General features: G+C 42.7%; 1 protein-coding gene across 2 annotated transcripts in view; it reads right to left on the reverse strand.

Annotated features, from left to right (window-relative positions):
* Positions 1 to 12,938: 12,938 nt before the first annotated feature.
* klf7b (Kruppel like factor 7b) overlaps positions 12,939 to 16,031 on the reverse strand; it is a 58,455-nt gene continuing 55,362 nt past the window's right edge. For both annotated transcript variants that reach the window (XM_070837597.1, XM_070837596.1), the window contains one exon: positions 12,939 to 13,008. In XM_070837597.1, the coding sequence (XP_070693698.1) occupies positions 12,957 to 13,008 (52 nt within the window). In that variant the 3' untranslated portion in view covers positions 12,939 to 12,956. The remainder of the gene's footprint in view (positions 13,009 to 16,031) is intronic.

Here is a 16,031-nt window from a genome sequence, read left to right on the forward strand (position 1 = left end):
AAATCTTTATTGGTTTTTAGCAAGAGTGGAACAAAAGTGGGCTCAGGAGACTGGCAGGCAGACGTCATCAACACCCTATCACGAGGCTGGTGTTTGAAAGTCAGGAAGATGCAGTCACAACTAATCAGGGTTCCCACCTCCAGAAGCTGGCAGGAGCTGTATTGAGTTTGTCAGCCTGAAACGACCCAGAACACCAGGAAACCAACAGCAGAGAAACACACCTGTCCAAGAGCAGCACAGCGTGAGTTCAGGGCTCCTTTATTCACCACAAACAGTGAATAGTGGTGAATCAAACAGTGTGGGGAGTGCGGACTCCCCGCTGATGAGCAATCTCTGCTCGTTGGGCTGATGGTGGCCAGTTGGAAAACATCACATCAGAGCTGCAGTAGGTGGTGGTAGTAGTCAGGTGGAGGCAAAAAGTTTCCTTGAATTCTTAGTTTTGGTGCTAAGCTACGCTAAACACACTCTAGATCTCCGAACTGAGGACAACGAGCTGATCTCTTCTCATCAAACTTTACGTCGGAAAGTCTACTTCCCAAATTTAGAGAATGTGTCCTTCATGTTTTGTAATAAAACTAAAAAGCAATTAAAACATTTCCATCAGTTTTCTGGGTCAACAAGCTGGTTTCAGTTTGAACAAATGAAAACTGGTGCTGTGTTTCTTACCTCCCACAGCATCCACCCACACACCCACTGTGGGACGTCTTACACCAGTCTCATTCCTCCTTACTGTTGAAACAAAGAAGCTGTAAAGGCAGTCGATCAGGTGAGTGTGTGAGAGAGAGAGTCAGATATATACACTATACAGCTCTATAGTTTCAGATGTAGCTCTCTCACACAGCTCAGATTGATGAGATGTGTAGCAAAGTTGCAACAAAAAGCAAAAATGATGCAACGTGGATACAGTTTATAATGAACTGAATCTTCGAGCACTACAGCATATCGTATCTAAAATCTAAATCCCACTAAAATCATCTGGAATTCAACCAAGACCGTGTTTATCTTTCATGTGATTATTCCGCACAGGATTTCTTTTACTTTTGGAGCAGACAGACTTCTTCTTCTTCTTCACTGTCTGAAAGCAGTCCGTCGATTGTTTGTGGTAGCCACTCAAAGGAAGACAGCAGGTAGCTAATTTAGCTAATTTAGCATGTTAATATTACTGTACTTTTTTCTTTTATGCACGTAAAAATCAATTAAAGCAATGCACATTCAGTGGAGCACTTGTCCAGCCCACAGTGACTCAGCTACACTAGCCATAAAACCTGTGGACTCTTCCTAGTTTCTACTCCCACACCTGCCTAAATTTGCCATAACTACCATCCTCCCCCTCCCCTAAAAGCAGCTATAATCAATATTTTTGTGATAACGATGCATCAAGATGAAGATGTGAATACAATGTCTCAGGGTCGCCGCTCCCCTCGGCCTGAAAAAGCTTCGTAATGACCTTGAACTCATGATTTAGTTGTCTGCAAAGCATCTTTGTGATTTGATTTACTCTCGCTGCTCTCATAGCATCATTTTCAGCCGCAAGAAGCAGCTGTTCTCTAAAAACCCACTGCACACGACCCTCTCAGCACTAAACAGCAGACTAAATCAGCCACTAGCAGAACATTTAGCAGCTAAACAGTCAGATATTTTAATCATTTGAGTTTGTAGAGACAGTAAATATGGGACATTTCTAAGTTGGAGTAGTTGGAGTTGCATGTGTAGAAAGCAAGAATTTGAATTGTTGAAAATGTTAGCATAGAAAGTCATCTGGAGTTTTGCAGAACTGACCAATATTAACATTCACAGTTGGTAAAATCGCTCCTTTGAATTGATTCTGCAAAAAAGATGTTGCAGCACAACATGCAGTTGAAACATCTGGGTGAAACAGACGCATCTCTCATCAATCTGAGCCACTCTGAATAACTTCAGACCTGCTTTTGTTTTGATCACAGCTGTCGTGATATTCGTCCTCTTTTAGAACAAAGCAGCATTATCCGGGTAGGTGGTGGTGGTGGTGGTGGTGGACAGTGCGGCCGCTCTAATGAGCTGACATGGCCCTTCTGGGAGATAAGTATAGAATACGCCATGGGGCAACTCCCCACATTTCTGTTTATTTCTGCTGTTAAAGAGAGCTGATGGTTGCTGTTTCTGTAACGCTCACCAACACCACACAGACTAATGCTGCTGAATAAGATTATAAACAGCTCACTCGCCTTCTTTCTCCACCTCTGACAAGAACTGAATAAGCTTGCAAACCTTCAAAATGCCCACACTAATCATCATTGTGGCTTCCCATTTTCCAGCCAACGCAGCCCACTGCTGAGAAATGATAATAATCCTCTGCGTTGGCTTTGCTGAAACCTCTTCATCCAAGCATCTTACGCACCCTGCAAGCAAAGAAAAATACAAGCATGAGTGGAAATGCAAAGTCCGTACTCACAGAAACGCCAAGTGACCACTTAAGATGATTTAAATCAGACGAATGAATATCGAGTCTGTCCTTCTGGAGAAATACAATCACAATTTGGTCTTTTAATTAGTTAATTAGCAATTTCTATGTAAGAGGACAAACTCGCAGAGCAGATACGCTGTATATGAGCCTCCTTACTTCTGCTTAATTGATCCCCAATTAGCCATTAATTATTTGATTACCTCATTTAGCCCGCGTGTCATTGGGTTGTATGTCAGCTCAGTCAGTGACAAGTTAGGGCTAATTAAAGACTGGGACACTATAGGCAGCCGAGGAGAAGCCATTTACAGGCAGCAGAGAGCGATAGATATTCATGAGATTGTTTTAATCTGTAATAAAGACCTAAATTACCAGCAGCGTTAAGAATATGAGCCTGTCTGTTGTATTTATGTGACGCTGGTTCTCCGTACGTCTGTGCTCTTGTCAGTGGCTGGACAGGATGCGTCCATCTGCTTTAAATGGCCATTACGAAGGAATAATGTGCCACCGTGTTACTCATAATTGAAGTCATCTGGGTGTCCATGCAGGGGTGACTTCAGTTATTTAACACTCAAGGTTATATTCTGTAGTTTTCTGTCTGTCTGCTCTAAAGGGAAGATGTGCAAACAAGGTGACATCTCTGAAAGTGAATCCCCGTCGTTGGGGACAAACTGTAACACGTTGACCTCAGAGTTCCCCCGAGCCCAAAGGTGCACGTAGAATAAATGGATCGTAAGCGTTAAAATGAAATGATATAGAGGGATCTATGGTTTATTCACCCTGATGAGCTCAATAGATTGGCTGTGTTATGTTCAAGTGCATCATTTCCAGAGATACATTTGAAATAATTCAGCAATTCTTCTTGCTTTAAATAGTTTTTCAACAGTTCCTAGTTATTTTTCTTTGTGTTATGTGATCATGAATTAAACATCTTTGTGTTGCGGACTGCTGACTGTGCAAAACAAACAATGTGAAGATGCCACCTGTGACATTTAGGAAATACTAACGGGCATTTTTCATTGTGTTGATAATTAAGTGATTAATCAAGAGTGCAACTTGAAGATTAGTCAGTAATATAAATTATAATCACTTGTTGCAGACTTAATCATTTATTCTATGTTTTGGCATTTATCAGGACGTCATGTGCCCATTATCTCTGCTTAGCCATCCATCTCTGCTGCACATGATGCCACATGTCAAGATGACACTGGTGCATGTGTGGGGAGAATTAAAAGAACAGTGTTTCCTGCTCCTGGAGGCCCACTGCCCTGCATGCTTTAGATGTTTCCCTGCTCCAACACACCTGATTCAAATGGAACGATCAGCTCGTCATCCAGCTCTGCAGAAGCCTGACGACGACCCATTCGTTTCAATCAGGTGTGTTGGAGCAGGGAAGCAGGCAGGGCAGTGGGCCTCCAGGACCAGGATTTGGAGCATCAATTGTTCCAGCAAGTGCCCCAAAGCAACATTTATTTTACGTTGAAGTGACAAAGTCCTGTGGTCATAACAACAGACGTCAGGTGTCTTGACTTCTTTGTATGTCGTCCATGAACCTTAAGCACGGTGGTGTCACATCATGACATAGATTTATTTTTCAAATGACAAATTTTGTTGTTTAACTTGTCCAAAGTTAAGTTCAAACTTATTTAAGGCTCCAATCTGTGGTAGCCTCACTGAGGGGGTGTTGTCTTGTGTTGGCTTATCACTGAAAAGTTTACGTGTAGTCTAACAGGATATGTCTCTCTGCTGTGGCTCAGCAAGGAAACTGTCTGTCCACAGAGAAGGAATCTTATACCCATAAAATGTATTTTCAACATAAACATGTTTCCCCAGTGTGCCTGCAGGCCTTCTTCTCCTGCTCCATCTTCCAGGAAATGTTTGTGAAAACACACTGTTTGGATTTGGCTCCTTATGAACTCCTCCGTTCCTTCAGCAAACCTACTGAGTCTACCTCGTTGTTCTTCCGCTCTAACACCAGCTCCCGTTAACACAAAGATGTCTAGATAAAAACAGAGCCTTCAGTGTTGCGTTGGTTAACAGAAACATTTAAACTCAAGCATCCAAAAGTGCAGTCGAGCAGGATCCATGCAGAAGGTAGAAAAATCCCCAGGTACCATATTTTTCACCCAAAATGGAAAATTACATCAAAAGGCGTCCAGTTTGCAGTAAGAGTGCAAAGAATTGAGAAAAAGATTATTCTGAAGGAACAAAATACAAGACAGGCAGATCAGATTCTACCATTTATTACACATATTACATTCTTAAATAAAAATGCTCCACTTAACAGTTCTTGCATAGATATCTTACAATACCAATTTAGAAAAGAATTATGAAACAGACCAGTAACAAAAATAAATTTTCTTCTTCCTTAATAAAGAACATTACCATACTAACATCATATAATACAAATAATATTTTAAACACTTTGTACAGCAAAAAATTTTAAGTAAAACAAGAGAACTCAAAGTAAAAAAAACAATAAAAAAAAAAAAACTCAACAGAGGTGACGGTAACAGAGGAGAGGAAGGTGGGTGTGGAGTGGTGGTTTATGGGTCGAAGGTTGAAATGGAAGGTATCAGAGTAACAGAGGCCCTGTGGGACAGGTGAGAGGGATGTTATGATGGTAAAAACACACCTGCTGTCTCCTCTTTCCTCTACATGTCAGCTCATCCCAGGAAATATATAGTTGTGACCCCTCAACAGTTCTGGCTTCAGCTGAAACAGTTCAGATGATATAAAAAGGTGCTAAAATACAACTTTCACCAAACGGAGACACTGGATTGGTCACTTTTCCCAACATGTGGCACAAAATGAAAATCAACTCTACGCCAACTAGACACAGATGCGCTCACCAGATGCATTACAGAGATTTTGGAGATGAGGTTTCTTTTTAATACAGCTTTACAGCAACATCCACTTGGGCAAGCAAGATGAGCATCATGCACATTTCTAAAACTTCAAATTTAACCAAAATTACCTAAAACTTGTGTTTGGCACTTGATCCTGAGGGAAACATTGAACGTCGTCTTGTGTCTTGTTCCCCTGATCTCTTAAATGCAGCTGGTGAGTAGCAACATGTCGACGTAACCGATAGGAACGACGGGCAACAGTGTGAAAACAAGAAAAACTGGATTTAAATTTTTACATTTTTTGTCAACTTGGAAAGAAACTTAAGAATCCCAAACACCCATGATGATCCCATTTATCCCATTCGTGAGTCTGAGTTCAATAAAAAGGAATCTTTCCACACTGATATAAAAGATGCTGCTGTGTAGGTGGACGTAACATTTTCACTTTAGCTTTCACTAAATGGACTTCATTTGAACTTTGCAGGAGATTATTTTACTTGCCTCACCCCAGAAACAATGAGCAGGGTGTGGCAGATGGTTAGTTAGCAAAACATGTCTGAATATTTTCCAGACTTGCTGAGGATTGTAGGATAACACATTTTCCAGAACATCTTTGAACCTGTGACAAACAGAGCATTTTTCATACCAGTCGTTCTTTGCGCGTAGTGACTGTCCAAACTCCAAGAAGCAGTTCCTAATTTCTAAGTACCCTACAAGAATGCATCGGGCATTCGGGTTGAACGGAGCAGATAAACTGACAGAGATGGAAAAGCACCTACAGCGATAGATCGACTGAACTAAAACAAACTGTACCGACTGAGGAAATTTAGCTGGCAAGGTGGAAAAGTTATTGCAGTCTCACCAATGAACTGCTTGGAGCTCCCAAGCTGCATAGCTCTTGAGGAAACTTCCCAGTACAGCTGGATATCCAAAGACTATTAGCATGTTCGGCCCCAGAGGGCTCTGACGGTCATGGTGTTGCTTGGAAAGGTTTTGGTGTGGGTGAGGTGAAATATACACAGACAAGGAGAGGGGTAAAGATCTGTGAATCTCTTATATACTGACACATCAAGCTTGGACAAACACAGTAGTTACAGACAGACAGAGTCACTCCGGGATGCCACTGATACCAAGAAGGTTCAACCAAGTCACAGCTTGACCGAATGTTTTAAAGTCCAACATATTCCCCCAGAATAACGGTGATGAAAAAGGCATTTCACTGGAGGTCGATATGTCGCTCTGACCGGACCTGTCGTCAGCGGTTCTTGGTGGCAAAGTGCATCCTGGACGTGTAACAAATGTTAAGTGGATATTTGAAAGAGTGCTCCAACAGACTATGCTAGCAGTGCGTGCACATGGAGAGTGCAATAGCTAAGTATGTTCATGTAGTGCAATGTTTGCGAGAACTAAAGCAGATCTATATAAACGCTGAAATGTCTGAGACGGTGCTGTCGCCACACACGGTTAATTTCACACAGAGCGGTCTGCATGTAAGATCTCACGCTATTTACAAAAGCTGCCTAAAGTGACAATCCTTCTTCAGGGTGATATGGTGGAAAACTGTGGAAACCAAAGCCTGGTTCCTCAAAGGACAATGTTGACAACGTTAACAATCAGCCCTGTGGTCAAAGATGAAGTCAGACGGCTGTTTTCACACTGGGTTTGTTGGTGCGAGTCCGAACCTGAACTTGATTAGCTTCTGTCTCCTAAAAAAACCTCAAATTACAGTTTCTAGGCAAAGCAATCGCAGATTCGGACTGTGTGAAAGCACCTTTAATCCCAAAGGGAAGAACTTAACTTCACCTCTGACCTGTAACCATTTGATGTGATGAGAACAGTAAACTTCTTCAAAGTTGGTGATATAACATTGGTTTCCACAGTCAGACAGATTAACATTTCCAAACACCACCTTTTACTTTGAAATATGAAACTTGACAGTGCTATTTTCAGTGTGCTAAGCAGCTAAATTAATCTAAAGCTTCTTCACTCCGGCTTACGCTGCTAGCGCCACTATACTGGGCACCCTATAAGACCATGAGAAAATTATTTTACATTTGTGAACTATGAGTTCGGCTCCAGCTGACAGCAGACAAGAGACTGAGAACGTTATGAAGCATGGGAAGTCGGAGCATAGCGGTAATTAAGATTTAATGGGACGTTCATGTAAGGAAAACAATCCGTCTCCCTCCACCTTCCAGCCGACGCTCCTTTCCTGCGTCTCTGCCCTCTCGGCTCTTTTCCTCTACATCTACAACATTCACAGCAGTTAACTTGCAAATATGCAAATCTTTGGGCAAAAATGTGTAAAGTGTGCATTCAGCATTCCTGCAGCTGATAGTGCATGGACAACTGCTGTGGACAGAGAGGGAGAGATGGGGTGAGGATGGAGGGGTGGAGGGAAACAAGAATGGCACTTAAACTGCTAAGGAAGAGAGAGGGTTGAGTATCTGTAGGGGCTTTGCAGATAAATGGTAATTTAGTTATCTGTAATCCATGAGATAAAATGTGAGTACTGTTTTAATGATTCCAATATTCATGTTAGCACTTTTTTTTTATCGCAGTTTAGTCTCTTTGACAATAATCCCACTGTCTCCTGACGTTTCTCTATGCTAATGGGATCTTCTGTTTGTTCTACATCAAATATGTCCACTGGGTCCGAAGCGCTGGAATCGGTCCGGCTCAAGGTCCCCGTTGTTTTTTCTTTTTTCTTTCTCCAGACCACTTGGTTTCCCCGTGACCCGGAGCTACCTCATTAGCCGAGCTGCAGCTAGAGAGGGGGACCCGGGAGTGCTAATGCTAATCAGAGCTGTGGGACGGCAGCTCGCCGTCCTGGAGGAGCCCGAGAGACGACAGAAAACCAGCTTCAACAGGCTGAGAGACGTGAAGGAGACGAAATGTTAGACTATCTGAAGTGACTTTGAGGTCTGTCAGATGTCAAGAGGGATTCTAATTAAAGAGGGGAAGAACTATAAGCTGTATTTGTTGCATGCTGGCCACCACTATAATTTCAACTTTTACATTTTAAAAACGTATGCTCTAAAACTTGTCTTTATAGTTTGGGGCACATTTTGGAACGTGTTGTTCCTAAAAACAACACAGAAATGGGCTGAAAGTGACGTATGCCTTTTGTGTACTTAAGCATACTTATGGCTCATCATTTTTGTGATCTTCACGTAAAAAATACCATGATTTCTTTTTTCAAACATCAATTCGTGGTATTAGCGGCTCAAAATATGAGTCTGACAAGACAAATGGAGATGATCTGCTATTAACTTATTGTTTTTTTCACCATTTTCTTTTTTTAAATGATCAGAACAAACACTATTCAATGCTGAGATTTTTGGGAAGGAGAAACAAAATAATGAGCCATAAGCGTCCTTCGTGTCCATCAGTGCACGTTTGCATTTCTTTGACTCTTGTCATCAAGCTCCATGACTTGTATGAACTATGACTGAATGTATGAACGAATGAAGGGTTTAAACAAACAAACAAAACAAAAAAGTCTATTAAACACATTGTCAGCCATTGCTTAGATTAAATGCATTTCCCAACAGTTCATATGTATCAACCAGCATTTCTCCCACATGGTTGCGCACGTGTTCAGCACTTAAAAATCTGTCATCGACCACTTTGCTGAATCACTGCTTCCCTCACAGTATGCCTAACGGGGACACACACATACACACATATACACATTCATGCCATCAAAAGCCTCACAAAAGTGCTACGATCCCCATCCCTCTATGATTGTACGTCCTGTATCGGAGGGTTCTTTCTACATCCCATTGCATGTCTCAACATTTTGGCATGACTTTGCATCATCCAAGCTGAAGGAAACAACCATCAATACAGCTTTTGTAACAGAAAACTAACAATGAAATGAAATCAAAAGTGAAACACTGGATTCATCCCAAATGAGGGTTGCTTTACGTCATATTTAGCAGAAAGAGAGTTAGTAGAGAAAGCTGCCGCTGGATACAGAGGCCTCGTATGGAGACGGTCTCCCGCTGATCTCTCCTGACCGGGGAGACTCTGCCCGTAGCTAAAGGGCAGTTCCACGCTGGAGGTTTTTGGTATCGATTGTTCGAAGCTGCACCATAAACCCCCTTGCAGGGGAATGTTTTCACTGTTTCGCCTAATGAAGGCTGGCAAGGCCGACTGGCACAATGAGTGGACACGCTGGGATGTGAAATTCCCCACCAGCTTCAGGATCCCTGCACCCTCACCAAGCCGCACCAGTCAGCAGCAGTGAGTATCAGACTGTTTGCATGTGCTACGGGGCATATAGGTGGTGGTGGGCGGATGGAGCAGCGGTGTCGGTGTTGCTGTTGATGTTGGCGGCATCAGTTATGCCCTGATTGCAAGGCGAGTTTATTTTTTCTGCAACCACTGAGCAAAGGAAGCAGGCGTTGTGATATGCACTCGCACCAGTTTTTCGCCTCTTATATCATTTTTTACGTTGGAGATTTTGCGATTACATTCAGGTCACAGATAAAAGTAACTGTTTTCATCAAACATTCAGTCCAAGCAGTGATTTAACAAACCTTACTGTGCCCATAAACCTCTACAGGTCACAACACGCAGAAGCAAAACAGCAGCCCGTCAACAGCCAAACGCTTGTTAGTCTGCTAGCTGAATTACTAGCTAGCATGCTAAGGGACGATTATTCACAGACCATCTCACAGGCCCTTCGCATCAAAATGTATTTATTTACATCATTTGGTGTGTAAAAGTTAAGTTTGGCTCAAATTTTCTGCAGATTTAAGTCTCTTCTAAAAGAAAGTTACTCAAGATGCCTGAAGTTTTCATTAACCAGATGCAGTAATTCACAATTTCACGGGTAAAGTGAGTCCCAAAGGTACTCTGTGTTTTCAAAGGCTTCTTTGAGTGTTACTGTCACCAACTGTTGAACAGCCTGAAACCGATGGTGGGAATGGTTATGGCGTCGCCCGTGTGCTCACAATGTCTTTATGTAATTGTAAAAATGTTGCTCAATAGAAATATAATAGCAGGATCCTTTAATGTTTGAAAGAATTTTGCTCAATCTTTTTCAATTTGTCAAATCAAAGTAGAGTTGGAGTTTCAGCAGTCAGATGTGATGGGGATATTAAACATAAAAACATTTGAGAGGATGTTATCCCAGTGACAGCCTGATTGAGACAGTTCTGATATTTCTTCAGGACCTTTTCATAATAAGAAAGCTGCTTTAGCAGGTTCTAAACGAACCTGATGCAATAATGCTTCTGGTTGCTGCTTCTGCTTGGCTGAAGAGATGCGGATTCATCTCGAGGGCCCTTGAGTTTACTGTACAAGAGAGAGACCGGACGGAAGGGTCTTTGTGGATCATCGACATGTTTTCAACGATGTCGTATATTTTGATAAAAGACCTGCTGCAACTGTTTCACGTCTATTTATTTTTTGATGAAATCAGTGACTTATACCCTCGATTGCAACCAACAATGTAACCGGAGTCTCTGAAGTAAAAACGCTGATTAAATGAGAGGCACAAACTGTAGCGAGGGATATGTGGGTGATTGTTGGAACTGAGAACAAGCAGATTTCTCACTTCAAAGGATTTGGAATCGTTTGTTACCTCCAGCCGAGAGCTAAGATACTCTTCTACTAAACAACAGTTGCTAAATTCCTACTGTGAAAAAAGATCTGGGAGCAGAACATATAATTCCAGGAAGAGTGTGCGTGTGTGTGTGTGTATGTGTGTGTGAGTGTGTGTGTACATGAGCTGGTGTGTGTGTGTGTGTGTGTTTGCAATAAAGCCTGCCATGCAGTGTTTTGTTTTCCAACTCTGTTCATTAGTTTAATAATTATTTTCCTAAATCTTATTAGTCTTATCTCAAGAGGAGCCGTGAGCAAAGAAACTGCAGTCTAAGTCTGTGTGTGTGTGTGTGTGTGTGTGTGTGTGTGTGTGTGTTGACGGAGTTTGTGTGCTTGTTCTGTATACAATGTGTAGAGCGAGACAGAATTGTTTTTGTGTTGTATTTTTTCAAGTCTTTTTATGATTTTTTTTTCTTTGTGTTCCTTTTTTGCTGTAGAAAAAAAGCACAGATAACATTGAAAAAAAGTCAGTGCAGTCAATGGATACGAAACAGGCAAATTTGACCGGGCTGATGAGACCATGTCGGTTCGGTGCCACCGCGCAAAGGTCGGTTGGCGTCTTAAGTCCCTCGTGAATAACCAAAAAGCAGCTCTTCAGCCTCTGTTCTTGCCCTGCAGTGCTGCCGGGGAGATGAGATCTCAGAGTCTGTGAAAGTGCTCCAGGATGACTTTCAGAATCAACAAAAAACAAAAAAGAGGAAGAAAAAACAGGTTTCCAGTTTTTAGTGAGTCCTTCGCCTGACTCTGGTAGAGTGTGAGACCACAGAAGGTCATGCAACGGTTTTGTTTTTTAAGCTGGAGTGAAGGGCAGAAAGAGCAACGGAAAAAAACATGAAGACCTCTCTGCTCTCTGCTTTTGTTTTAGTCCAAAAAAACAAAAAAAAAATACAAATCCCTTTTCTGAGAATTGGTGTGATTCTGTTCTTTGTTCATCCACTGGTTGCTTACAGACTGCAGAAGCACAGCCGGTGCGCATGGGGATTTAAAGACCAACAACGCTCTCCTTCTCATCCCACACATTCTGTTGAAGTCATCTTAGATTTTCAGTTTTTTTCTCAAACACAATTCAGTGAGTTTTAAGACATTTTCTCCAAGAGAGAAAAGAACAAAGTGTCATTCTTTGTAATAACAACAATAAGAAGAATTATCGTCCTCTAAGTAGAAAAAAAGGGAAGAAAGTGTCGCTGCGCATTTCTGTCAGATGGCCTGCGGGGGCGGCAGGCGTCTCAGTGAAGGTGAGAGATGCAAACACCCACTGGAGGAGAGCCTGAGAGCTGCAGCAGCACCCGCTGACCAAGGTCCCGTGGGTCCCACCGAAACACCCAGTGTCCGAGCCCTGGGTTCAATTGTCAGCTGTGCCGGAAGTCAATCCGTACAGTCTCTCTCCTGCAGATTTGGCATTGTTGTTTTCTTCACATAGATTACTGAAGCTGACTGCGTCAGGTGATGGTTTCTTATGTTCCATGTATGAGAAACAGTAAAAATAAAGAAAAAAGCTGAGTATTTGATTTCAAAAGCCGGTAAAGCACTAACAACTGACTATATGGATATTTAAAGTTTCCCCACTGAACTATCTCCTCACCCAAAGTGACTTTATGGTTCAAACACACTAAATACAGAGAAAGAAAAAAAGGCGGCGTTATGTTTCATCAAGCGAGTTAAGTATATGTTGATTTGGCAGTGTCCAAGTCCCCAGAGCCACATGGGAGCAGCGGGGTTCACCGGGATGAGTCAAAGACGGTGTGTGGAGTTACCTATTGCAAGTGTGTGAGTGTGAAATTTTAAAGAAAAACAACAATCTAGCTACTCCTCGTTTTCATCCAGTTCCATCTCCACCGAGAGGGCCGTCAGTCTGTTCGATCTTTGTGACCCTCTCAGATGGATGCGCTGCCCTGAAGGCGTCACGGCCGCCGACTGGTTTATGGACGGGGTGAACGAGGCGGGTGGTTGGTAGCTCGACTGCCCATCCCTCTCTCTCTCTCTCTCCTCCTATCTCTCCTCCTCCTCCTTCTCCTTTTGCTTCTTCCCCTCTCCCGCTCCTCTTCTTTTTGCCCTCAGATGTGCCTCTTCATGTGCAGGGCCAGGTGGTCTGACCGAGAGAAACACCTGCAGAGGGAAACAGAGCGACCACGTCAGGAAATCATAATCTAACATCCCAGACATGCATGAAATCTGTAGTAAAAACACAGGAAATGAAAGATAAGGAATGCTGAAATAAGAAGGCAGAGCAGGAAACAACTGAATTTTTAACCCATTTAAATAAGAATAAACGAGAGAACAGCTTACAGAAACACGTATATACAATTTGCAACGTAAAGACGTCTGCAAAGGCACAATTAGTCGTATCTCATTAGAGATTATCACACAATACACATACTATTTCAGGCAACTGTTGCCCATCAGTGCTACTGGCTCTGTATATGAGTTGGGAATGGTTCACACTCTCAAGCCCCCCTGAAATACCCACTGGCTCTTTATATCTTGGGAACTCTCCACAATCTCAGGCCCCTTGAACTTCCCACCGGCAATGTGTATTTGCTGGAAGAGCTCCACACTTGCAGCCCCCCTACACTACACATTGGCTTGTGTGCGTTTGCTGGGAATGCTCCACACGGTAAGGCCCACCTAAATGCTCCCTGGCTCTGTGTGTTTTCTGGGGAATACTTGTCAGCCTTGAGCCCAAAACCATCCACCATGGAACATAATGTGCTAAAGGTTGAATGTTAGGCATGCTAAGTTCAGCTCTTAATGCTTATTCTGATCAGTGTGTTGGGGGGAAATGTGGATTCTCAAGCTCAACAACAAGCGGTGTTATGTCAAATTGCAACAGACACTTGCTTAAAAACGAGTTTCTATGGCTGCCATAGATATAGACATATTTAAGTGAACGAGCATAGCCCGCAGGGAATGCTTTAAGCATTTCAACATGAAGCCATAAAGAGAAACTGGCTGAAAAAAAGAGAGAGAAGAGATTTTCAAGCATTTCATTTTAAATGTACAGTGAATTTCAGTGGTCTTACTCCATTATGTCACGTCAGCCAAACCCAGACGAAAAGACTTTGAATTCAGGCTCTGTGATTTCCTAAATACGACCATAAATCACAGCCAGACCTACACGGCTCTGCGGCCGAAGCTCTCAGTAGAACACTATTGTAGAAACTAATTAGATATGCATCGTGAACATGAACACTAATCCAGACAGACTGCCAGTACTTTCTGATGTCGGGCCATTTAACTCAGCAGTGACTGCACCTGGTGTGAGAGAGCCATAAAACCAGGTGCTGGTGATGTGTAATATAAGAATCGCAATGTCACGAGTGTTTTAATTTTACTACTCCATTGTGGGGGACATTAAAGCTGAACATCCACAATAAAATAACTCACGAATGATATGACTAAAGGAGAGGCAAACAAAATGTGGGCGAGAATTAAATGAGAAATTAAAAATTCAATTTGCCAGAGGGTTTATTCATTATTAATTAGTCAAGCCTATTCTGTGTGTGTGTGTGTGTGTGTGTGTGTGTGTGTGTGTGTGTCTAGGCTGGCTGTTGTTCTATCCAGATACGAGGAGACAGAGGTGAACATTTAAAAGCACAATAGAAAGTTTGTCATGCTGCAGCAAAATCTGCGTCTACCGTGATTCATTCTCTTTAATATAAAATAATTAAAGCCGGGCAACCTGCACAGAAACCTGTGCGAGAGATTGTCCTCACAAATTCAACTGAGAGCAAACTGGCTTAAAGCAGAACTCTGACCAGCTGCCTCCTGTATACAAAGCTGTGAGCACAATGTGCTGATTTATTCTGTATATGTTGATAATCAGTCGCACAAATCTCCACTGCTCAGGCCTGGACCATCATCAGCCTGATCGAGGCTACTGAGCAGTCATCTGACACACCTGGTGCATATTAGCTGTTGTTTAACACCTCCACCGCCTCCTGTGCTGGTTTAAAGGAGACATATTATGCTAATTTTCAGGTTCATACAGGTATTTACAGGTCATACAGGTATGTTGTGAACACTGTTTTAGTTCCCGTCTATTTTAAAACCCCTTAAAAACCCAGTCCGCTCCCACGGGTCTGAGCGACCAACTCCTGCATCTGCTCTGCCGTCTCCAACGGCGGCACACAATAGCCAAGCAACAAGCTAATGTTGAACAAGGTCATGTGCTGAAAAGATCCCCGATTGTGAAGAAAATGGTCTTTTGTCATAGTTTGACGCTCTGTAGAAAAAGTATGTCCCTTTAATTTAAAGTAAAACCTTAAAGCTTAAAACAAGCTAAGATGCCTCTGCCATTGTTTGGAATACCTTAATAGATTAGATATATTGTTTATATGATGTGTTCAAACATGAAAAAGGTTATAGGGATGCTTTTAGGGAAGTTTGGGGAGTTTTACAGGGAAATAGTTGAAAACACAAACTGTGGACAGAACTCTCTTTGACATGTTAATTCACCAAAAGCTTTCCTGTGAGCACGAGAGGGAGCGTCCAGCTGAACTCTGTTCTCCTCTCTGTGGTCCAGTGATTCCCCACAACCCTTAGTTTGCCATGTGGCACCTACTGTACACCTTCACCAGTGTGTGTGTGTGTGTGTGTGTGTGTGTGTGTGTGTGTGTGTGGCTGGACAGATGGCCATGCCAGTTACTGTGTCACTGTTGGGGTGTGGAGCAGCCAGACCAGCTGGTACCACCCCGACCACCCCCGCACTCCTCCGTCCCATCCTCCTCCTCCTCCTCCTCCTCCTCCTCCTCCTCTAAACTCTCCCTTCTCCTCCTCACTTCTTTTTGTCTTCCTCCTCATCACTCCTCCTCCTTCCAGCTCCATGGAAGCATCAGGGGGTCCCCGCTTGATTAGGCAGGATTAATGGCAGACTCCTGTGTGTGTGTGTGTGTGTGTGTGTGTGTGTTTCCCCAGGAGAAATTGTGTCAGATTGAACATTCTATCTAATGTTAACCTCTCCATGGTTGCCACTTTTTACCATTCTCATGGTAATATTTAGTGGACTCCACCCACCACAGATGTGTGTGTGTGTGTGTGTGTGTGTGTGTGTGTGTGTGTGTGTGTGCACTACTGTAAATACTGAGTTTCCATCCACCATGTTTTTGATGATCACAAAGCCTAAAGGGAAA

This window comes from Pempheris klunzingeri, chromosome 10 (assembly GCF_042242105.1).
Source record: "Pempheris klunzingeri isolate RE-2024b chromosome 10, fPemKlu1.hap1, whole genome shotgun sequence".
In the NCBI taxonomy this organism is placed as follows: domain Eukaryota; kingdom Metazoa; phylum Chordata; class Actinopteri; order Acropomatiformes; family Pempheridae; genus Pempheris; species Pempheris klunzingeri.